At 31.7% G+C, this 24,816-nt stretch overlaps 1 protein-coding gene across 5 annotated transcripts; it reads right to left on the bottom strand.

Moving 5' to 3' along the window:
- Positions 1–1,533: 1,533 nt before the first annotated feature.
- On the bottom strand, positions 1,534–23,283 carry LOC146993724 (uncharacterized). Of its 5 annotated transcripts, XM_085806768.1 has the most exons (3): positions 18,855–23,283; positions 8,549–16,588; positions 1,534–3,396 (listed from the first exon to the last, which is right to left on the bottom strand). In XM_085806768.1, the coding sequence occupies exon 1, from the start codon at positions 23,194–23,196 to the stop codon at positions 19,048–19,050; it is 4,149 nt and encodes a 1,382-aa protein (XP_085662894.1). In that variant the 5' UTR covers positions 23,197–23,283; the 3' UTR covers positions 1,534–3,396; positions 8,549–16,588; positions 18,855–19,047. The 5 variants fall into 5 exon arrangements, with proteins under 5 accessions (XP_085662894.1, XP_085662892.1, XP_085662893.1 ...); XM_085806766.1 differs by having other exon boundaries at positions 8,549–23,283; XM_085806767.1 differs by having other exon boundaries at positions 1,534–3,393; positions 8,549–23,283.
- Between the last annotated feature and the right edge of the window lie 1,533 nt (positions 23,284–24,816).

Below are 24,816 nucleotides of genomic sequence, written 5' to 3'. Positions count from 1 at the left end.
TCATTGAACTATGTTCTGCCTGAATAACTTCCATCTTAAACAAGCCTGATAAAGCTTCTCTTATGCTTTTTCTAAAATCTTAATTTTTAAAAAATATTTAAAATTTAAGGGAGGCATTTATAAACACTTTTTATACAATACATCAATAACTTAAATTGTGCCAGAGACTGGCTCCAGTACTTCTCAGTTTCTGAGGTAACTCGTGATGATAGCCGAAGCACATCTCGGCCATAAATAAAAGAGCTCCTGCACTTCTTTTGCATAAATGAAACACAATTTTAGTGAACAAATTTTATTTTAAAAATAAGTATGTGATTATAACTTCCCAAATGCATACTTTTTTCTGCTTCCACATACTTCTTCTGGAGAATAAACACTTTGACAGAGGTGTTAAGACTTTTAAGAAAAGAACCCCCCCCCCCCCAATCTACTTTTCAAAGGCTAATTCACCAATGAATTTAAGGAGCAGGAAAAAGGTTTGGTTCTGAAAGTACTAAAAGTAGTTACTTTGGTCGTGCACATCCAGAGCTCCTGCAGACTTCAATTATGTAACCAAATAAAGGGACCAAGACTTTCACATGTGCAGACCTTATGTTTGTTCTCATATTGTTACCGAATTGGATTTGAGGGAATATTTTTTGCTCAGCTGCATTCTGCTTGACAGCTAGACTCTTCTCTCTTTGTTTTCAAAGCTACACTTCTCCGTTAAAATTGTTTCTGTATGCTCATATTGTTTCTAGTAATCATTCTATTCTCAGTAGTAACACTTTAATCGATTTACTTCTTTCCATTCATGCACTGAAAAATGAATGGTTTTTGTTTCACTCAATCTCTTAAAATAGTACATTATACCATATATTCATGACTTGAATTCAGCTGGAGGCTGACTAAGCCATTGCTTAGTTTTCTGAATGCTCCAAATAAGACGAGGCCCGATATTTTATTTAACTATTTATCATGAATTTAATAATTTATTAAATTTTTATTTACATGTTTATATTTTATTTAATTTTAATTCAATTATTTAATTGTTTTAATTATTAGTCAATTTTATTTTTTAGTTATTTTCCTCCTTCCTATTGCCTTCCATAGGGCTCAGGCAATTCTGATTTTAGAAATTAAGCCTTGAATATATTTAACATGCATGTATTCTCTGCTAAGCAAACTAACAAGTGGCTGGAAAGAGTTAAGTGCAATATTTACACAACTTATAAAGCAGACAGGATAAGGAAAACAGCAGAACTGCCAGAATATTGTGAAAAATTGCTGTGCAGGAAAACTGGTTTCTAGGATTGTTTAATAGATTGTAACACATATATAATATAGTTTTCTAGGATTGTCCAAAAGATTGTGACACATATATAGTTTTCCCCCCCTTTCAGTTCTTGGTTTATTAAAAATTTACAGTATTTCTATGAAATAGTTTTATGTGTTTGAACATCTGCTTTTGATACACATTACATTAGCCCTTAATTTTTTAAACATATCTTTAATAATTATAGTTACATGAGTAAAATATTTAACTTAAAAGTATGAAAATGAAAAATTATGTTTTAATAGGCAGCTTATAATATATACAATGTATTGCAAAAATTAATTTAATATTTAAGTATGTAATACAGCATAAAGACAAATGATTAAACCGAAATTATTACTTTTCAGAATACGTTGATTTAAATAATATTTTTAAAAATTATTTATTTAAGATATATATATATACATACGGTACAAAGTCTGAAATCCAGACCTCAAAACCACCAAGAATGTTTTTCTAGTAGGCTTTACGCATGCGCATTTGAGTCTCCCCTCCGCACATAATAAAACATCTGGAGAGTTCCGATTCTTAATTTCACTCTGGCACTAAAATACCTTGTTATTGAAGAAACAATCATTTTAGCATAAATTTGTACGATCAGTAATTTGGCTCTATTGCTGCATATCTGCTTGCCACACATCTCAAACCGAAAAATTCCACATAGATACATCATTGATCTGACACCAACCTGGCGAATCATTTTTCATTATACTTTCCTTTCATCACCGCATGTTTATCAAAACATGATAACTTGAGTAACGACTCATGTCGCGATGCCTAAACAATTTTTTATGTTAGTAATTTAATAATAAAGGAATATGGTAAACTTTTATGTTGACATGACGCTTGGCGATGATTACAGATTTAAATTAAATGCGCTAAAAAATGCTGACGATGAAAAATTAACTACAAATTTCTTTTCATATGCTAAAAATAGATTTTGTTGATGATACCCAAACTATATTATTGGACTATTTGAATTAAGAATAACTGATCTGTTATTCACATAAAGCCAGAACCAGGGCTCGTATGGTCGCATCGAGTCTCAGAATTTAGGACCCACAGAGACTACATCAGGCAGTAAGATATCTAGTGCCTGCCCTCAATAAGGCTTAAATATATGTGCGAATTTATTTATTCAGAACTCTGATAAGTCTTAAGCATGTGCAAGAAATAGACATAAGTATAATAAATAACTAAACTAATACAATTCAGGATTAGTTACCTTGGTGTGTGATAGAAGCAAGATAAAATTTAACAGAACATCAGTCGCCAAGCTCATGACACAAAGCTAAATATGTATAGTGAAGGATAGCTAAATTTGATGATGATAGCCACTAATTTTAAATATTTTCAGCTATCGCAAAACAAAGGTGAAATTTTCCAATTAATGGATTTTATAAAGAAATGTAGAGAAGCGGTAATAAATGAAGATGATATAAAAGAAGTTTTTCATTGTGATGACAATGCTTCTCAATCATCAATAAATAAATGAATGGCAAAATCTGTAGTATGGTTCTAGATCCAGAAAATACTGATAGTGAAGAAAGACAGAGAAGTTACTGAAAATGAGAAAATTTCGATTGACAAGTTAGTCGGAATTCTCAAGACAGCAGTTACAGGACTTCAACAATGTAACTAAACAAGAGATTAAATTTCAACATGCCATCTTACTAGATTTAAACTGATTATCCGAATTCGGAATTGATCTAATATCCGAATTTGGAATTGCCGAAGTCCTGAGGACTCCAGATTTTGGAATTAGTACCGTTTATATATATATTTACTTTAATTTTGTACATATCAATATTTTTATAAATTCAATTCAGAACAATAAGTTATAAAAAACAATTTAGTTTAAGATAACCAAAATCAATAATACAATAATGTACAATCGGTTAATTAATGCACTATTAAAAAATGAAAATTCAATAAGAAAATAAATGAATGGAGGAGTAATAGAATAAAACTAATTATAGTCTGAAAAAAAAAAAAAAAAAAAAAAAAGGGATTCCCAAGTTCATTGCTTCTTTCTTCAACATTCAAGTTTATACTTGCATCAACAGAAGGATAGTCAGCTGCTGGAAAATGGTGAAAATTATGTAGTCATATAACATGAAAAAAGTATCACAGGCAATGCTATCTGCTTTGCTAAGAATTAGAAAGACAGTTATCTTCTGATAAGGACATTAAATATCTATAAGAATGTTAAACTCAAATGGCATCTGTCAAGTAGTATACCCATATTGAATGTGGGTTTGTGAAACACGATTTCACGTATATGTATTATTTTATTTATCATGTATATGCACACATACTTTACATAAAAAATTAACTTTGTGGAATGCGATTTTGCCATCTGCAAATTATTAATGATGTAAACTCTGTATTCGGCTATTGTTTATTGTACATCATTAGGAAATTAATACTTATCTTACTATTCTTTGCTGAAAGTTGGCTTGCTTTGTGTGGTAGTTCATAAAGCACTGTGGGAAAAGATTTGGAAGGTATGTGTTGGATTTTTGGTAAGAAGTACGTTGTTGTTATTGTGTGATTTACATGGTAAAATGGTTGAATGTGGCAAGATTAATTTGAAGTTTCTTTGCGATTTGGAACGAAAGGGAAAAAAAATATTAATTGACTGGTGTGTAAATGAAGGTTTACTTAGTAGCCATTATTAAGCGCCCCATTTGTAGGAAGGAAATGTGTATGGTCGAACAATCGGACGATACCAGCACTACGGAGGATATTTTTGTGAATTTATGTGGCGAAGACAGTATATAGATTCTAATTCATATAATTTTAGGAAGTTTTTGGATGCTGTTAAGGAATTTTGTTTGACAGAACACACATAAATTCGTAAATAAAAGGATATTTGCTTTGCGTAGTGCTAAGATGAATTTCCTTTTTTATGTTATTTCATTATTTGATTTAAAATATAGTTTACTGAGATTATTTTTTGTTGGCTACTCCTTTGACTTTTTAAGTGAATATAGATCGATGTGTACATGGACAAAGTCAAGGCAGTGCACATTGCCTAGTTTGTGCAATTCTCTGATTTTTTTTAAGTGAAAATAGGTCGATGTGTATATAGATGCAGAGTTTTGTGCAATTCTTTGACTTGTCATTTTGGATTTGTGTAGCACCCATTTTTGGTGCAAAAATCACTGCTACACAAAGCAAAATAACAAGTCAAAGAATTGCACAAACTTGGTGTCCTTGTACTGCCAAAACTCGCCAAGGGGCACCTGTAAATATATTTTTACTGACTGAATGCACAAGTCCCATAATGGATTAAAAAAAAATATTTTTTTTTATCAAAAGAAATATGTCAGGCCTCTGGATTTTTCCTCAGAGATATTTGTACAACTGTTCATAATATCACACAGTATAATCAGTAGTTATACTTTGAACTACTAAAAATATTCAATGCAATAAAATGCAAAGTGCATCTAAAGAGAAAGCTAAAGATTACACGGAACTAAACAGCTTGTAACAACAGTAACTAAGCAACTGAACGTAGATGCTCTCTCTCCAGTCTTTTACAATTCATGCGGAACTAAACAACTCAAAACAAGAATAACTAAGTAACTGAATTCGGATGCTCTCTCTCCAGTCTTTTACAATTCATGCGGAACTAAACAGCTCGTAACAACAGTAACTAAGTAACTGAACTTGGATGCTCTTTCTCCAGTCTTTTACAGTTTTAACCAATCACAAGATATTTTTCGTACCTTCTGTTTCTCGAAATTATGGGAAAGCAATAAGAGGATGGAATTACAGTTACAACTAGCATAGTAGTCAATGATATTACCGAGATATCCATTTACTCAACGTGAAATGCAGGTGTCCCTGTATTCTTGCTTTTCCAACATAGCTTACTCTTAAAATATGTCTTACATTGCATTTCAAGCAGAAATACAATAATTTTAATTATAACTCTAGTGAAATTACCTATCTAACTACAAAATTCGTAAGAATATTATAATGCTCCGGATCTACTGAAAAGTTTCAGCTGAAAGCCGAACTGCACCTTCATAAGCAGAAATTTGATTACCTTGGCACTCCTGCTCCTAGAATATCAGTTTTTTGACAACTCCTTTTGTGAATGCACCAAAGAGACTTAACAAAAATTTCAAGCTCATTCATGATTTATGACTCTCAAAATTCCTCTTCTAAATTTTAGAGACTAATAAATTATGTTCTAGCGAAAACTCCAGTATGCAATTGATTTTGTGAAAATTTTAGAATACCCAATGTAATTTTTTGAAATGATGATGATCGGTGTATAGAAGTCACCTCACTTCTCACTAAAAATTCTTCAGTGACTGAGAGGCTTTTATCTAGCCCTAGCAGATGGTGCCACTTGCATAACTTTGATAATACTAAGCATGTCTTCTTTTTCATCAGATGTCACTGATGTTAACACTTCTATCAACAGTCCCTGCTAGACGGAACTTTTCTAAAAAAACGAGATTCTGGTAGCATTGGATTAAATGGGAGGATTCCTAGAAAAAAGAAATCCCGCATAGCCGCAACATTGTTTCCATAGCTAAGTCCCGCCTAGCTATGGAAATAATGTTGCGGCTACGCGGGATTTTTTCAAACCTCATCGAAAATGTCTCGGCTGGAGCTCTGCCCCAGGTAGAGTCAACTAATCAGATGAAAGTTCTGCTTCTGAAGGATCACGTTATCCTAATGTAAGCGATAATCAATTACTGTTTGACGTTCAAGTCCTTGCAGTAAGTGAAAATGGTAACCTAGCTATTTGGGTTTCCTGGAAATGTGCGAGTTCTGAGAATTGCCCCTTTTGATGTCCAGTCCCATGTAGCCAAAACATAATGATTGGGACCTTATGAAACCTTCTGTACATAATTCCATGCTGATGTTCTGCTTGACACTCAGGATCAAGATCATCTTTCTGCTACTCGCATTAACTTTTAGAAATTTTAACCAGAAATTCAAATTAGCTGTAAGGCCTTACACAAAATTTGAAGGGGTAAGGTGCACTTGCAACATTACATGAAAGACGACGCTGAATATCCTTGATGAACAGAACTCACACATAAAAAAGAAAATTTTCTTTCTAATTACTGGTTGGCATAGATGCGGCCACCTATGGGACAGGCTAGTTTATATCGATTTCCTTCTTTTTAAGCACCTTTTCTAACAATTTGAGATTTGTCTCAATATGCAAACCAATGCTCTCGCTAGTTTCTGCGTGCTTTATCTCTTAACTTGTCAACCTCTCCACAATGTACCTATGAGGTAAAAGTTATATAGTCCAACCCCCCCTTGACGTGAAGCATATTATTACTATGTCTGAAAGTAACTACAATATCAGACAAAGGTTTAAATAAGCCTCTTATTTAAAAAAGAACTTAGAATATAAAGGCATGTTCTGATGCTAACAAAATCAATTACAGCTCATGGTGACATAATTAAACAAGAACAGTCAAATTCAAACTAATAATGTGGACTAGTGCTCAAAGATTATACAATTTAATCTGGCTCAGTAACCCTATCATATGAGAAAACAGAAATGGGAAATTATAGTAAAGGCTGAAATTGTAAACAGTTGGGTAATTTACATAATAATAACTGCACATATCTTTGAAGAATAGCTTTCTTTATGTATTCAGTTTCTTTCTTCAGCATGTTTCCTTTCCATTTTAGAATTTTTGGATTTAATTAAGAATTTCTGTTTTTCTAAAAAGCACTAAATGCATTTAGAACGTATAGAAAAAGTGACTAATTTAATTTCTTTAGTAATATGGAATTCAGAAGAAATATGAAATATATATGGTAAAGGCTAGTTACAGAGCTGGTGTGGCAGATTTTAGAATTTAGTAACACACCAAACAACAAAATGTAGAAATGGCAAAACTTTTAAAATTTAAACAGGCATTGGAAGCAGAATTTAGAAAGGCACTATGCAGTCAAACGTAGGATCCACAGAGATTGCATCAGATGGGAAAATGCCTAGTGCCAGCTTTGTGTATGATGCATTAAGACATATTAGATGGATCTTTTAAATTATAAGTTTTCAATTTCTTTATTAATAAAAAAATCCCTATTTATAATGCCTGCCCAAATGATAAGATTAGAAGCATTTTTGATATTTTCCATGCTTGTGTCTAGTGAAAAGTAGAGAAAATAAAGGGAAGATAAACACGTTAAGAAAAAGATGCATTAAACATGTTTAAATCCATTAAACATGTTAAGAAAAAGATTCTAGTATCAGGAGTAAAGCATTCAAATATTAAGTCTTCATTGTTTTTCCAGACGTTCTCCAAAAAGTAAGAAATTCATCGCAAACTTTCTGTAAAATACATCCATTACACTTTGATACCATGGAGACATTTTTCATTTTGTCACATATTTCTCGAATCTCCTGGAATCGTGGGTCTATAAACCTTGCCTTCAAATCTTTCTAAATTTTCCAAGCTGCAATGTCAAAAATACTACATATTTTGGAGAAAAAAAAAAAAAAAAAAGAGGAAAAAAACTCTAAAATAAATTTTACAGAGTAAACCGATGCATATTCTGAGACAATTACATGGGAAAAACGCTTACTATGAAAAAATTAAAAACAAGATATTTTTAATTAATTACAGTTAATTTTGCTTTTGCTAAGAGCTGTTTCGTAAATTATGCTTTCTAGCATTATACCTTGTTTATTTTTCAGAATCAAAATACTATTGTATAAGTTACCAAAATGAAACTTTATAATATGACAGTGAAAAATAAAAATGTTTTATTTTAATGTTATTTTTTTAATATAATTTATACAATTTAATCTGGCATTATTTTAATGAAAATTACCATTGAATGAAATGAAATTTATCAAAGTTATGATGTTTTAAAAAAAATCGTCAAAAAATTCTCTGATTTCAGAATTAAAAATTAGCGTAAGACATATTTTAAGAATGTAGGCAACGAACTGTAGGCACACCGTAGGCAACAAACGAATCTACGAACTACGCAGCACACCTCGCTTTAATAAATTAACATAACAACAATAAATTTCAAAGAATACCATGTACACAGAGTTCTGTTTCAACTTTAAAAAACATCTACAAATTGCATAATCTACACTAAAAACAAATCAAGAATATAAACTAAAATAAATTTCAGACAATTCAAAAAACAACAATAAAAACGGAAATTCATACCAAAAACAATGAATATAACATTCTACAAAATAAAAACAATAAAATAAAATGCACTTACCATAATGAAAGCTTCTTTTAAAAGCAGAAATATCTTTCCTCCCTATCTTCTCAGATACAGAGCATGCAAAGTCCAAAATACATTCGTTAATAAAATTTCGCCAGTCACACAACGTCTGTGAAGAAAACTTCCACGATTTTGCTATATCACATGCTTTCCTACGATTCAAAATTTCGAAAGTAACAATAAAAACTTCCTCCAACGTTAACTTGCTACACGAAAACCAAGATCCAAACCTTAAACTCCGCTGACACCCACATACTTTATTAGCAACAATTTTACTGCAAACCCACACAAGTCTATCAGAAACACCATTTTTCGTCCGAGTTCCCATATCAGCCATGCATTTCGGACATGTCAAACTCCGTTTTAAAAGTCCCGACTCCCACAGAAATTCTAAAAATACACTACGATCTCCATAAATACATCCGTGAACAAAAGACTCGTTAACAACTCCAACATCGTACCTTTTCATACTAAATTTACTCTGCACATAATCTAAAATATGCAGCTGAAACCTTCCCACCACGTCTGCCTTTCATCGCAACACAGGCCATTTCAAAAACACATGCGACACGAGCCAACTAGCAATTAAGAAACTACTCCACCAAAAGACTTTTCAACGTTGACATGGTTGCCAGACAACACGCAATCGCGCCAAAAACCAGCGCAAAACACATATCGTCACATTTGGTGAAATTAGGGCATTTATCAGAGTTGTACCAAATTTAGAATTTCTGATTGGCGTAGATGAGTGTTTCTTAACCTTTTTGGCACAATGAACCACTTTAAAAATTTTAAATATGTCACGAACCCCTCTGTGAAAAAAAAATTGCTTAAACATCATTTATTACAAAATATATTCTGTTTTATTATTTTAATATTTTTATTTCAATAGTATAAAAAATTTGAAGAAATTAAAATTTTTAATGTGAAGGCTGTTGCTGCTTTTCCTTGATTAACAGATTGAATTGAGGGATGGTTTTTGACAAAGCAACGCGCATATCATCATGTTCAACATTCACTCTATTTCGATGTTTCGTTTTTATTGTGACTAGTGTGGAAAATCACGCTTCGCAAAGATATACTGTAACAAATGGAATAATGGCTGCCATAGCTCGTTTTACAAGCAATGGGTAGGCTTCTCTTAAAGAAGACCAAAACTCTCCAAGAGGTTTTTGAATCGAAATCCATATTTAACTAGGACTTTGTTTTCAAATCAATTAGCTCATCTTTGGCAAGGTTCATGTCATCGATACAGTCAATATCACAAAGGAAAGTACAAATCCACAACTCATCTTTTATATTTATTCCATCCGAATTGAAATATTTTTCAAATGAAACTTGAAGTACTTCTAGGTGTCCACAGATTTCATTTTTCAAGTTATTCAAAAACAAATTATCTTTCCGAGATCCATTTTCATAAAGCACTTCGTCCAACATTTGAAAGTTTGCATATATCCCATTTTGAATTCTAATTTTCCAAAGTGACATTTTCAATAAAAATGCCTGTAGTTCAGTGGCATCCATAATTATTGTATCAGGCCCTTGAATTGAAAGACATATATCGCTCATGTGGTTAAAAATGTGTGCCAGGTAAGCCAATTTACATATAAAATCTTTTTTCTTGAAATATTCGAAGAGTGAGTTATCGTTTTCTTCTAAAAGAAAGTGGTACTTCTGTTTTCAACATGAAAATTCGTTTCAAAACCTGCCCTCGTGACAGCCAGCGCAATTCCGTGTGATACAGAAGTACCTCATGTTCTGCGTTCATTTCTTGACACAGTGTTTTAAAAAGACGATGATTAAGAGCTCTACTTCTAATAAAATTCACAGTTTTAATAACTATTGACAATACTTCTTTTAAGCTGGTTGGAAGAGTTTTTGTATCCAGTGCATGTCTATGTAAAAAACAATGTGTAACAATAACATTAGGAGCCTCTTTTTTTACCAAATGGGCAAAACCAAATTTATTGCCCAGCATCGCAGGTGCTCCATCCGTACAAAGTGAATGAAGTTTTTGTTTCCAGAAGTCGTGTTTGGAAAAGAAAACATTTAAAATCACTAAAACATCAACTGCCTTTGTAGTTTGCAAAAGAGGCTCACAAAATAAGAATTCTTCTGTGATAGTATCAGCAGACGCATAACGAACAAAAACAGAAAGTTGACTACAATTCGAGATGTCAGTAGTTTCATCCAGTTGCATACTAAAGGGAAAAGGCGATGCTTTCAATTCATTGACGATCTGTTTCAAGATATTGCAAGAAATTTTCAACTATTCCTGTATGTATCACATCCTTGGACAATGGAATACAACAGCCTCAAGTTTTTTCCTCTGTTCCGGTTTACAAACTAATTCAACCATTTCCAGTGCACATGGCTTAATTAATGTCTCTCCAATAGTATGTGGTTTCTTACTTTTGGCAATACGATATGCAACTCTGAAAGATGCCTCAACCAAAGGTTTCTGTGAAATACAGTCAAAAGTCGTTAATCTGGACTTGTCGGGACTTCGACGATTTCGGATTATCGATTTTTCCAGATTATAGATCATCAGTTTAAATTGCATAAGATGGCATGCAGAAATTCTAAAATTAAAAATATGAAACCGTAATTTATGAAATAAAGAACAATTATGATCTACTAGGACTTTAGCAATAATCTGAGAAGTACATTCGGCTAATCTTTGGAATATGGTAACAGGTAGTTTGGCGACATTTTGGTAAGGCGATAAAGGTTACTAGCTAGGACTTTAGCAGTGTACATGGATAAAGTCAAGAGTGTGCACAATGCCATTTTTATGCAATTCTGGGATGTTTTTTTAAGTGAAAATAGGTCGATGTGTACATGGATACCGTGTATGTGCAACGTGGGAAGCAGTTTGCGATTCTGAACTTTCTCCCAATTTCACACGTAATCTTGGTCATGATTAAGCACTTTTGTTCCACAAAAGTTCTAGCATAAGTGTAATTCGGCTAGCAGATTGTTGGAAAAAAATGTTGACTAAAAAAAAAAAGCCTTTACTTTGTGAAAACAAAATGGCGTCCAAACAAAAACTAGCAGGTTGCTGTAGCAGGGTTGGTCGCCAAAAAATCGCCAAGTTACCATAATTCAAAGATTAACCATACATTCCATCTTGTATCTTGTGTGAAACAATGTTGCTTAATATTTGGATCCCATGGCCCTCTCTAAAGTAAATTCTAAATTTTTATTGCATTTTATGTGATCATCCAAAAGAGTTGCTTGAATGGTGTACGAGTGTAGGATTAATTGCAGATAAGTATGAATGTTCAACATGTGTGAATGAAATGAGATTGTGTGAAAGGAAGGATATTACAGATAAGTTTGAATGGCGGTGCAAGAAATCTGGTGAAAATGGACTTTCCGGAAAATTCCGATCCCGATTTTAGCTAATAAGCACTCAGAAACAATTTCGCACCTAATCTTTGTCATGATTAAGTACTTTTGTTCCATAAAAGTTCTAGCATAAGCGTAATTCGGCTAGCAGATTGTTGGAAAAAATGTTGAGTAAAAAAAAATGCCTTTACCTCGTAAAAACAAATTGGCGTCCCCCCCCCAAAAAAAAAAAACCCGCACAGGTTGCTGTAGCAGGGTTGGTTGCCAAATTTTCGCCAAAAAATTGCCAAGTTACCATAATCCAAAGATTCACCATTATATGTTATTGGTTTGTTACTTGCAGCTTTAGAGCAGGTCATAATAGCATTTTTAATTTACTCAGAATTACTTTATTTAGAATATATACATTTTTAATAGCCATTAGGCTTGCCCCACTACAAGGTCCGGAAGTGGTGACCATTTCATTATAGAAGCACCTAATATGGCCACCGTTGGCTGCTAAGAAGGGTTGGACAGTTTCAACCATGCCTTTTGCAGGATTCGAACCCAGGCCCATCACTACAGCTATCAGGATTCACGGAAGCACTTCCGCAGAGGATTCGTTAAATGTAAACATCGCCAAAATTGGCGATAACAGTTCAAAGTTGGTAACCCGGTGAATTCGGTGGTCGTAGGTAGCAACATGATTCTTCAAACGCTTAGACAACAAATCTGTTCTCGTATGTTCTGTGCGTGCTCCGTTTTGCCGCTGGCTGCAGGTGAAATTGCGGCGGAGGGGGGGGGGCTTATTGACAATTGGTAACACGCCTGTTTAGAGTAGTATGACTGTGTTCTTAATAATTAAAAGACTAAACACTCAGAACCATAGGGTACCCGAGTCCTAAAACATGATTAACGTGGGCCGCAATAATATAAGGTTTAAATAATTAACTAAAGTTTTTATTTTTATTACTCTTATTTTTATCTAAAATAATAGGAATTACATCACTTTTCATGCTTAAAAATTTGACATATTTTTAATATATCTTAGCAGATATAATCCTTTCAGAAGATGCTAGGTGTTTATATATGATAGATGATTAGAATGAAATAAAGAAGTAATAATGAATAAAAAAAGTATTATTAGTTCTCCGAGATGAGATTTAAAAAAAAAAAAAAAAAAAAAAAAAAAAATTTAAGATTTTTTATTGGTCATCAAAGTTAGTAAACCACTGCTTTGAGTAATTAATCAAAGTTTGACTTTTGAAAGATAACAAAATGTATAATGTTCTTATAGTTTTATTTACAATGCTACTCTAAAGGATTTGAATATTATTGAAGATTCTTGGCAATGTCCAGTTTATTGTGAAAAAGGCAGTTGTTTCAAAATAAAATATTTTAAGCTATCAGCAAGTAAATTCAAAAAATAACTTTGAAAATTGCTTGCATAAAATGGATATTTGAAATGTATTATTCTGTAATGAGTCCATTAATCTATTATATGTACTTAACATATGAAACACAATTTTAGGAATATTGACAAGCAAAGCACTTAATGAAAAAGACACTTTTAAATGTACTAAAATATTAGTATCTGTATGAACAACAGAGAATATATGTAATGAATAATACCATGACCAAATACCTATATAAACAAAACAAAAATTAAGTATTCTCATCCTTGACGCTTGAAAAAGTAATCCTGCTGTGCAACATTTAGTGAATTTCTGATTGCATGATATTGCAAGTATTTTTTTAGATTTTTCCTACTAGTGGTTAAGACCATTGAATACTGGTAGTTTGATCTGTATTCATATCATGGTTAAAGGGCTGGCTGCATGGTTGATTTTTCTAGTTTTCCTCATATGTAATGCAAATACAAGCCAGTTTCCCTTAGAATGTTCATAAAGGCATCCTTCTTCAGGTCAACAGCTGGTATGCTTTGCCATATTCGAATAACCTAAACTTTCCTTCAGATTATACATTGAAAGGTTATATCTGTAGTAAGCAGGACAATGATCATTCAGCTTCAATCCGTGTGGAAGGAGTATATTTAAAACATGTCAGAACCATGGGATTCATAACAAAATCGACCATTAATCTTGAACATTTTATCAAGTGTGCCGTTTTTCTTACGTTATAGGTTTCACTAACAAGATATTTATACTTTTGTTCAAGTTCACAAGCAGTTCAGCAATACAGTGCTGGATACTGGTAGTTTGACCCTAGTTTGAATCTTCAGTACTCAGTATCTTGGGCCATCACACTGTCATGGCCCCTAAAGCTATTACTGCTTGGCATAATATAAGCAAAACATTTACGACTCATTTATGATACAACATTCTGAGAAGTGTTTCATCTGCCTTTCTCATACACCTGAATGCATCATTCAGAAGAAAATGATGTTGCTGTGTTTAATTTCATCAAGCCTGATGAAAGGTCTAGAATGCTGCAAGTGCTGGTTTTTTCCCACATCTGTTATAAGGAGAAATAATTTCAGCGATATCCTGGAACTAGAATTATCCTAGTTTACATATGAATTTGTCAACAGCATATGCTATTTCTTAAAAATCAATGAAAATATTGCTTTATTTCATTCTCATTTTGGATATTCTAAAATGCAGTAATGTATACAGCATTTATTTACGTCCATTTTAAGGTAAATTTGCTGATCATTTCTTATAAGTTTCCAAACATCTTTTTAGAGATGGACTTTCTTCTTTCCAAAGTGAAATGTGTGTCAATACAATTTATTTCAAGTGACTATGGCATGACATCTAGTCTTCACTTTGGCATTCATGTTTGTTTCATTATTTTACGGAGACATTGCTATTTATTTTTAAGTGTTTTTAATGTGTTATTGAAAATATTTGTAATATACGCATTTACAAAACTTTGCATTGACCAGAGATATAAAGTTAGTCTTCAGTTAAAAGACTTGTTTAGGATTGTGTAAAGTTGAACAATTACTTTGTTTATATAAGTTGAATAGGAGACTGTTGTTTTATGATTTTTTTTGTAATGTTGGATAGTTTCGATAGGCTTTGGGAATTTTCTTCATTTGACTATCTCTATGTAGTTGAATAGAAAAATATTTTGAAATTATCAAAATAAATAAGTTATCTATTTTGGAGATTAATTTTGATAACCAGCATTTTGTAACAGCATCATGTTCTTAGCATATGCTAAGAATATCGTCAAAAGAAAAGAGTCAACCAACGTGTGCAGATCTGTGATAAATTTTACTACTTTTTGTTATTCCCATGTATATGTAGTTATATAATGATTTGAACAACTGTAATTTTGGAACACCGAGAAACAACTGCTTCAAGTGATTGTTAGACTGTAACTAAATTACTTCAAGTTGCAAATGTGGTCTCACAGCTTCATAGTTTATATTGCAAGGCATGCTGAAAATTTCTAGTTACATTTGAATTGCATTGAAATCTGTGTTTAAACTCAAAATCAGACTCAAAAAGCAGGTTTTTTTTAAGGCTATCTTCATAACTATTGCATTTTGACATTTAAATTGTTCATATGACAAAGAAATGTGAAAATGCTAAGTTGAAAACCATGCTGTATCAATATAAATTAAATCCTGTGACTAATCACTTACTAGTCCTGTGAAAATTTGCAAATATGACTCTGATTTTTTGATTGCTTTCTAAATTAACTGATGCTATATATTTTAAAATTTCACACTTTACAGAACAATGTTTCTCATTGAAGAATGGCACAATTTCATTAATCAGTTGCCAAACTTTCTCGAAAACACATCTTGCACTAAGCCATCTTACTTTTGTTTTGTGTAATACACCACATGCAAGTATTCAGATTTTAAGGGCTTAAGTAAATCTCGTAATTCCCTGTGGGTACATCAACAAGATTGAATACTATTCCCAAGCCTCATGGTTACATCAAGCACAGGTTTAATGTTCAATGGAAATTTAAACAGGTCACTTGAAAATAGTTAAAATTTCCACATTCAAAAAAAAAAGGATTACCTTTTTTCATTTCGTTACATTATCAGTAATTCTTGCTTTCTGGGGAATTTTCAGTGGGAGATCTAAATCTTGTTATACTTATCTGTGTTCATGATGCAAATAAGTCGATGAAGTGAGATAACAGATATCTATGTGAACTCATGTTATGCGCAAATCACGTGATATTCCTTTACGTTTTATTTATAGAAATACAGTATACATTGTATAGCCAAAACAAAAATGAATATATATTTACAATATACATTATGTATTGCATAGTAAAATCCTAAATATATTTTGATAATTTGCTGAATAGAATAATATATATCTATATAGAAGCTTTAAACAGGTAGCTGTTCACTGGCCATAGTTTGTCCATCCATGAACTCAACTTTCGGATTTGATAGAGTGAGATTGTAACTACATTTTCAGTAACTTATTTGATAAAATTATGATTTGAAAATTCAAAATAGATTTAAAATCAAAAGATGAATTTAAAAGAAATACTGTGCCTAAATATATTATTAATAATAATTAATGAGCCCACCAGCGGCTGAGCGGTAAAAGCTGCTGAACACTGGTAGTTCGATCCTGGGTTCAAGTCCTGGTGAACGGGCTGGCTGCATGCGCGTTTTCGTGATTTCCCCATGTGTAACATGGATACGAGTCAGTTTCCCTTAAAAAGACCTCTACAGGGCATCCCTCCCTTTCCGTGGAGTGCCTAAGGGCGGAGCACGTAATTAGAAAAAATAAAAATAATTAATAACAAAAAATTAAGTAATCATATAATAAATATATGCAATATCACACTTACATGATAATTTATACGAAACTATTCCTACATGTTTTTTCAATGAAATTTTTTTCTTATTCATTGATCACTCAGCATAGTTCTCCAATAACAATAACCGAAATCAGGTTAGGGTTTGAGGGTTAGTTAAGGAATATTTTGAGTTTAAAACTGCTGGTGGCATGTATCTGTTTGGTTTGGTGTGTTTTAATTATGTCAAAGCATGCAAAAAATATCTGCGTAAGAGAAGGTGTGCCTTTGAGGAGAACTTTATAAGGGATTTTTGGCTTTGCATTCCTGTAACATATTGAAGCACCGTGAAAACACCCACGCAATTAGCTGTCTATTTTTAGATTAGGACCTAAATCAAACTACCAGAATTCAGTCACAGAACATCAGTTGGAAAGTAATGAATCATAGTATGCTTGTTAGAGTTACATGCAAAAAAGTTAAATTCTGCCCTTAGTGTTTCTGAGGTTAGCATGATTGTTAATAAAAGTGGATATGTTAGTTTTTATTTTATGACACATGCACACATAAGCACACACTTATATATGCATGCATAAGTAAGAGCAGAATATAATTTATTCCTATACAAACTTTATTTTTTACCTAGTCAAACAGTTGCAATAGTTTATATTTCAATGAAAACATTGTTTATTTCATTTATGTGATGAGAATTTATTTTCACTCATACTTTGGAAAGCATTTTGAAATTACGTAATGAAGGTACAAGTAGTAAAAGTGCCTTTTTGTTTTTCTTGTGTTTTGACAATTTCCCACGAAACTGCACTGTTAAAAACAGGAATATTTTCTAATTTTATATTCTTAAAGCATATTTAAAGAAAGATATGAATTTCACTAAGTTATTTTTCAACAAATTGATAACTTTGCCATGAAAGACTCATTATTTGCTGTGATCTGCAAATATGATCTGGTTCTGTTTTAAATGGAGAAGACATGTATGTATCACCAAAATAGCTAATGACCAGTCAATTACGATCAACGCATTTCGCGGAAATTCGTTAACAGGCTGTTTTTCATTACAAACAGGAAATGGCATACTGCAAGCCAGAGGGAATATGGAGTTAGACAATCTATGGGAACATAATATCCAGTCCTTTCATTGCTATTAACGATTTTCAGTTATTACGGTTAACCTTTTTAAATATCTTGTAACGTAACTGTACACCGCTAAACTCATGGCCGATTAGCCATTGGTGAGTAAATATGCTTCGCCGCCAACGGATCCTCTCCGGAAGAAAACCCGGCTTCACTAACCACTATAGCAGCTGGGCGACTCAAATTGATATTTAAAACTATTAATCTTGGGGAAGAAAAAATAGAATGTAAAATACGGTTGATCTTTACATTATGGTAACTTGGCGATTTTTTGGCGACCAACTCTCCTACAGCAACCCTCTATTTTTTTTCCCCCGCCGCCATTTTGTCTTCACGAAGTAAAGACATGTTTCTTTTCTTTTTATCTCCTGAACACTTCTTCCAACAATCTACTAGCCGAATTACACTTATACTAGAAATTTTATCAAACAAAACTGCTTAATCATGACAAATATTCACTGCAAAATTAGGAAAAACTGCACAATACCATTCTCCTTACGCATTTTTCAAAATAACACATACACATAAACTATGTACACGCCGACTTATTTTTCCTTAAAAAAACATCCCAGAATTGCACAAAATTTCCGATTAAAGAACTGTAATTCGTCCATTAATATCACATGACATATCCCATGATCTCTCATTTCCCCCACACAAAATAATGCGTAATCGGAACTGAGTACTGCTCACATCATTACCAAAGTCCCAGGTAGTAACCTTTATCGCCTCCAAAATGTCGCCAAACTACCAGTTACCATATTGTAAAGATCAACCTAAAATACTTGTTTTTTAAAGGGGCTTAGTTTGGCATAAAATTTTTAAAAAATCTCCAGTGATTTTTCTGCACAATCAGACATAAGTCCCTCTTCTTCAGCAGCAAAAAATTTTACAAACATTTCATAATTTTTTTTTTTTTTTTGCTTGAGAAGGGGAAGCAAACACCTAGAATCAGCCTTGAAATTGAATTGTATGAAAATTCTATGCCAACTAGAGTCGCTTTTTATGCCTAATTTTAACATTAATTTTGTTTAGAATGTAGCAATATAGAAAAAAATAAGTTACAATTCCTCACCTTAATAGGAATTCACTGCATGTTCACTGGGAATGTACATTACTGTGTAAGTGCTTACACTTTGATCCTTCCAAATTTGAAAACTGTTAATTTTTTTTTTTTGATAAATATCAATATTCCTTCCGATAACAACAGCAGTCTGTTTCTACTTACTTAGTAGCATCAATATACATCTCTTGCCTGTCATAGGTAATCATACATTTTTTGATTTCAGAAAGTGTTTACATTTATCATATTTCTTATATAACATACGAACAATACTACGAAAGTTCCTTTCTTTGAAATCTGGAATTGTTGACTTTAACTTGTACCATTTTTTCCTAACAAATGCAAACGATGGAGCACAGTATCTAAACGACTTGTGTATTTTTCTCCAATTAATTTCAGTCTCATCTTTTATATAATTTTCAATTTTTAATATGTATATTAATTTTTCAGAGCAAATTCTATCCCATTTTTGTCTCAATGAGAGATCACAAGCCCATGCAAGATATTCTTTAAAGTGTTTTTCACACTGGCCACTATTTCTTGTTGGAACAAGCTCAGCAACTTTCTCCCAAGATACACGATTTAATTTATCTGATGAAAAATTAGTGGTACCAGCAACTTTTTCTACTGCCTTAATTAAATTACTTTCTTCTTCCTGTGTCCATTTACCTTTGTTTACTTTCTTTTTATACCATTTGTAAGCCGTCCGACAGCTAGCCCCATCCCTCCTCAAAACAACACCAATTTTCTCCCATTTGTTACCAGTAACACTGTGCACCTGAGATAACTTCGAAACTTCTTCTTCATTATATCTAGCACTTCTTTTCATTGGGTTAAAATGGTTTCTTGCTTTTTCATAAATAGATTTCAGAGTCCTATCATTTAAGCCTTTTCCTAATCGTAGGAAAAAATGCTTTGCTCTCAAAAATTTCTGAACTTCATCATTTCTTTCGTATTGGCCAATGCCAAATAAAAGAAATGGATCATCAACTCCAAATTTCTCAATAAATTCCTTATAATTCCTTTTTAGGATAGAAACTTCTTCATTAGACCACCTTCCTTTTTTTATTTTAACACCTTGAGATTCCAACAATTTTATGTTTTCTTCCGACAAACGGCATACACTTCCTCTTTCATGCAGAAGCGGAGGTACAAAATCAAGAGGATCTTCATTTGTATCCAGTGGTACTGAAAGAAAAGATTTTGGTTTGCTATATGGATCAAAACTGAAATTTTCTTTACTTGAATAATCTATTCTGGAATTTTCAGTATCTGATGGAATATTTTCTTCTACTGAAATAGATTTATTCAAAGCATTCTCAGTTAGATCATCAAATGATTTATTTGAATATATTTCACATTCATCAAAATTACTGGAAGCTTCTACATTAGAATTTGCATCAGGAACTGCTCCAAAATTATGTGAATCACTAATATTTGTACTTTCTGATACTTTCAATTTAGAATGCTTTCTTTTTGATTTATGTATCTTATTATTCACTGTCATTATGTTAGATGAAAGCAATACACTTTTATCAGAGGTATCAAATTCATTATTTTTCAACAAATTTGATACTTCAGATGTACTACTATTCATTTCATTATCTTTACACTGCATCTCTACATGAATGTTTTTGCTTAAAGTCACATCAATTTGCTGATATATGGAACTGAATTCTTTTACTGCATTTTTACCAGTTTTCCTTTTATGTTTTGAACTTTTGGCTCTGGTTAATTCTGGCATATCAGTTTCAGTTACATAATGAAAGTTATCATCCAAGGCAATATTATTAGATGTTCCACTATTATTCCTCTTTTCGTGGCCTACACTACCATATCTGCTGCTCTCCCCTGAATCCTTTTCTGCTGCATTAGAATCTGAAGAAATATATAACTCATTTAAAGTTTCAGAAGAATCTGCAGAACAATTATTTACACTAATTTGACTTCTCTTAGAATAACTTTCATTTGTCTCCAATGAAGATAAGTCATACAAAGCTGAACTCTTCTGAATAACTTCTGCAGTATTATTCACATAATTTTCAAGTTTATGCTTTTTACGTTTTTTTCTTTTCTTATGGTTTGAATTGTTGGCACTGACTAAATGCAAATCAGTAAAAGAATCACTGGTACCATTCTTGTCTCCATACCTTATTTTTTTATTTTGATACTCTAAATTATTTCTTTCCAATGGAACAATATTTGAAATACTTTCATCAGTTACAGAATGTGTTTCATTAAATTTTTTAATTCCTGCATTCATAAAATATAACTGTTTCTTTTTTATACCTTTATCAGTATATGACTGCAATGAATACTGATCCAAGTCTTCATTCTGAATATCAGATACCTTATTCCCTTCATTAGAATTCTTACATTCAATTTCTTCAACTTCATTACAAGAAAAAAATCTTTTAGTGTGTTTCAGTTTCCTCATACAAAGATTTACCATCAAAGCACACTCTGATTCATTATCGTCATTTAAAAGTTGACTGTTAAAATTTTTCAAACTTTCATTTTCATCTAATTTATTCTTTTTATGTTTTTTCTTATGTTTCTTTCTCTTACTTCCATCTGAAACTACTTCCAAAAGATCTGATACATCTTCATTTCCATTACTATTATTAATCATAGTATTGTTGACATGAAGTTTATCTAGATGTTCAGCTTCTGTTCTAGCAGATTGGAGTTCAATAGTAATGTCAGAATTAGTCTGATGTATAGCACTAATTTGACTTCTCTTAGAATAACTTTCATTTGTCTCCAATGAAGATAAGTCATACAAAGCTGAACTCTTCTGAATAACTTCTGCAGTATTATTCACATAATTTTCAAGTTTATGCTTTTTACATTTTTTTCTTTTCTTATGGCTTGAATTGTTGGCACTGACTAAATGCAAATCAGTAAAAGAATCACTGGTACCATTCTTGTCTCCATACTTTATTTTTTTATTTTGATACTCTAAATTATTTCTTTCCAATGGAACAATATTTGAAATACTTTCATCAGTTACAGAATGTGTTTCATTAAATTTTTTAATTCCTGCATTCATAAAATACAACTGTTTCTCTTTTATACCTTTATCAGTATATGACTGCAATGAATACTGATCCAAGCCTTCATTCTGAATATCAGATACCTTATTCCCTTCATTAGAATTCTTACATTCAATTTCTTCAACTTCATTACAAGAAAAAAATCTTTTAGTGTGTTTCTGTTTCCTCATACAAAGATTTACCATCAAAGCACACTCTGATTCATTATCGTCATTTAAAAGTTGACTGTTAAAATTTTTCAAACTTTCATTTTCATCTAATTTATTCTTTTTATGTTTTTTCTTATGTTTCTTTCTCTTACTTCCATCTGAAACTACTTCCAAAAGATCTGATATATCTTTATTTCCATTACTATTATTAATCATAGTATTGTTGACATGAAGTTTATCTAGATGTTCAGCTTCTGTTCTAGCAGATTGGAGTTCAATAGTAATGTCAGAATTAGTCTGATGTATAGCACTAATTTGACTTCTCTTAGAATAACTTTCATTTGTCTCCAATGAAGATAAGTCATACAAAGCTGAACTCTTCTGAATAACTTCTGCAGTATTATTCACATAATTTTCAAGTTTATGCTTTTTACATTTTTTTCTTTTCTTATGACTTGAATTGTTGGCACTGACTAAATGCAAATCAGTAAAAGAATCACTGGTACCATTCTTGTCTCCATACTTTATTTTTTTATTTTGATACTCTAAATTATTTCTTTCCAATGGAACAATATTTGAAATACTTTCATCAGTTACAGAATGTGTTTCATTAAATTTTTTAATTCCTGCATTCATAAAATACAACTGTTTCTCTTTTATACCTTTATCAGTATATGACTGCAATGAATACTGATCCAAGCCTTCATTCTGAATATCAGATACCTTATTCCCTTCATTAGAATTGTTACATTCAATTTCTTCAACTTTATTACAAGAAAAAAATCTTTTAGTGTGTTTCTGTTTCCTCATACAAAGATTTACCATCAAAGCACACTCTGATTCATTATCGTCATTTAAAAGTTGACTGTTAAAATTTTTCAAACTTTCATTTTCATCTAATTTATTCTTTTTATGTTTTTTCTTATGTTTCTTTCTCTTACTTCCATCTGAAACTACTTCCAAAAGATCTGATATATCTTCATTTCCATTACTATTATTAATCATAGTATTGTTGACATGAAGTTTATCTAGATGTTCAGCTTCTGTTCTAGCAGATTGGAGTTCAATAGTAATGTCAGAATTAGTCTGATGTATAGCACTTACATCATTAAAAACGTATTTTTTAGTGCTCAGATTTTCCTTACTCATTACTATGAGCTATAACAGCATTTTCCCCTTCTTTGGAATTTACGGCTGTGAGATACCGAGACGCCTGTATAACGGCACAAGCACGAGGAAGAACTAACTACAACAAAACAGTTCACTTCACTTGAGAGAAAAGTACACAGTTTAGTTGCAGCACTGCTATACAAGAAAAAAACAAAGTTAACATTTAATTTAAAAGTTGGTTGCATGGTTGCTGCAAATTAAATTCCACATGTCAAATATTTAATGCTGTTAAGGCAAAGAATAATATTTCTTCAAGTACACAGCATAAAAATAATGAACTTAAAAGTAGTATGTCTGATGTGTTGGAATTTGTGAAAAATAATGAGTATGATACCCATGATAAAGGTATAGTGCGTTCGTCTTCTGTGAAGAAGAAGAAAAGACATAGTGAAAATTCTGTGTATCTCACAAGGAGGGAGGATTCGCCGTTTCCTCCACTATCGGGGATTGAAACCTCCGCCGAACAAGCGGCATCCATGTTTGTGACTTCAAAACATTGCATTACGTTAGTGACATGTACGTGTTTCTAAGCTGTTCCGTGCATGTATTTTCCAGTAAAAATATGTTAAATTTATAATGAAATGCTTCGCTATTGTTGAATTTTTGTTTTAAAGTAATAAAGATGATATCCATAATTTACTATGTACAGCAAATTATTAAGAAATAGTTCGAAATCTAAATGCATGCGCATAACATTAAAGCCTTAGAAAATGATGTTTCTGCATATTTCACGGATTTGCTTAGGTTTCATTAGCAACCTGTTGGGTGTACTTCCCAATTTTTCCTTTAAAAAGTGATAAATCTGATTTATTCACAATATTATCATAATTTATTAAAGAATCATTTCATATACAAAGTTTAAGGTATAGGAGGTGCTCTTCGTTCTGCATTTTTAGGAAACCTGAAATTAATAGCAAATAATTATCTAAAAAAATAGTCACAGGTTGCATTTTTTTAAATGAAAGCTTTAAATAGAAGATCCTTTTCACAACCAACAACCTTATAACAACAAGAAAATAAATCATAATAAAATAAAACAGATTTATGTGATTTCAATTATTTCAGTTTATGCGCATTTCATATTTATTAATCTCAAAGAAACTGCCTTTAATTAAGCTGAATTACAGAAATACACCTATATAAGTTTTTGGATATATCTTTTCACATGTTCATTTGTGTAAATATTTTACATAATTTTATCACTATACTGGCCAGAAATTTGTAAGTTTACGCATAAAATTTTTTAACTTAAAAAAAATGAATAATAATTAATATATAAAGAAAAGCATTGCTTTATTTAACATCTTTACAATTAATAAAAATAGTAATAAATGATTTCTTACTTTTCATGAAAGTTATAAAAGAATTACCTAAAACGTTCAAATTATACAATTTAAATCCTACCATATATCATTGTATCTTAAGGAAGGAAGATACCAGCTATAAACAGAAACATTAAAATGTATTTAACATTTTTTTATTATAGTTATATTACATAACATGTTTTGATTATTTAAGTCCTTTTTTTTCACATCTGGAAAGAAAACATGACATTGTGATAGTTTTTAACATAGTTGTCATATTACATAAAAAAAGAAA

This window comes from Stegodyphus dumicola, chromosome 12 (assembly GCF_044657685.1).
Source record: "Stegodyphus dumicola isolate Sdum_Otavi_A_Nest chromosome 12, ASM4465768v1".
Taxonomy (NCBI): domain Eukaryota; kingdom Metazoa; phylum Arthropoda; class Arachnida; order Araneae; family Eresidae; genus Stegodyphus; species Stegodyphus dumicola.
Note: the sequence above shows the minus strand (reverse complement) of the source record. Positions and strands in the feature narration are given on the sequence as shown.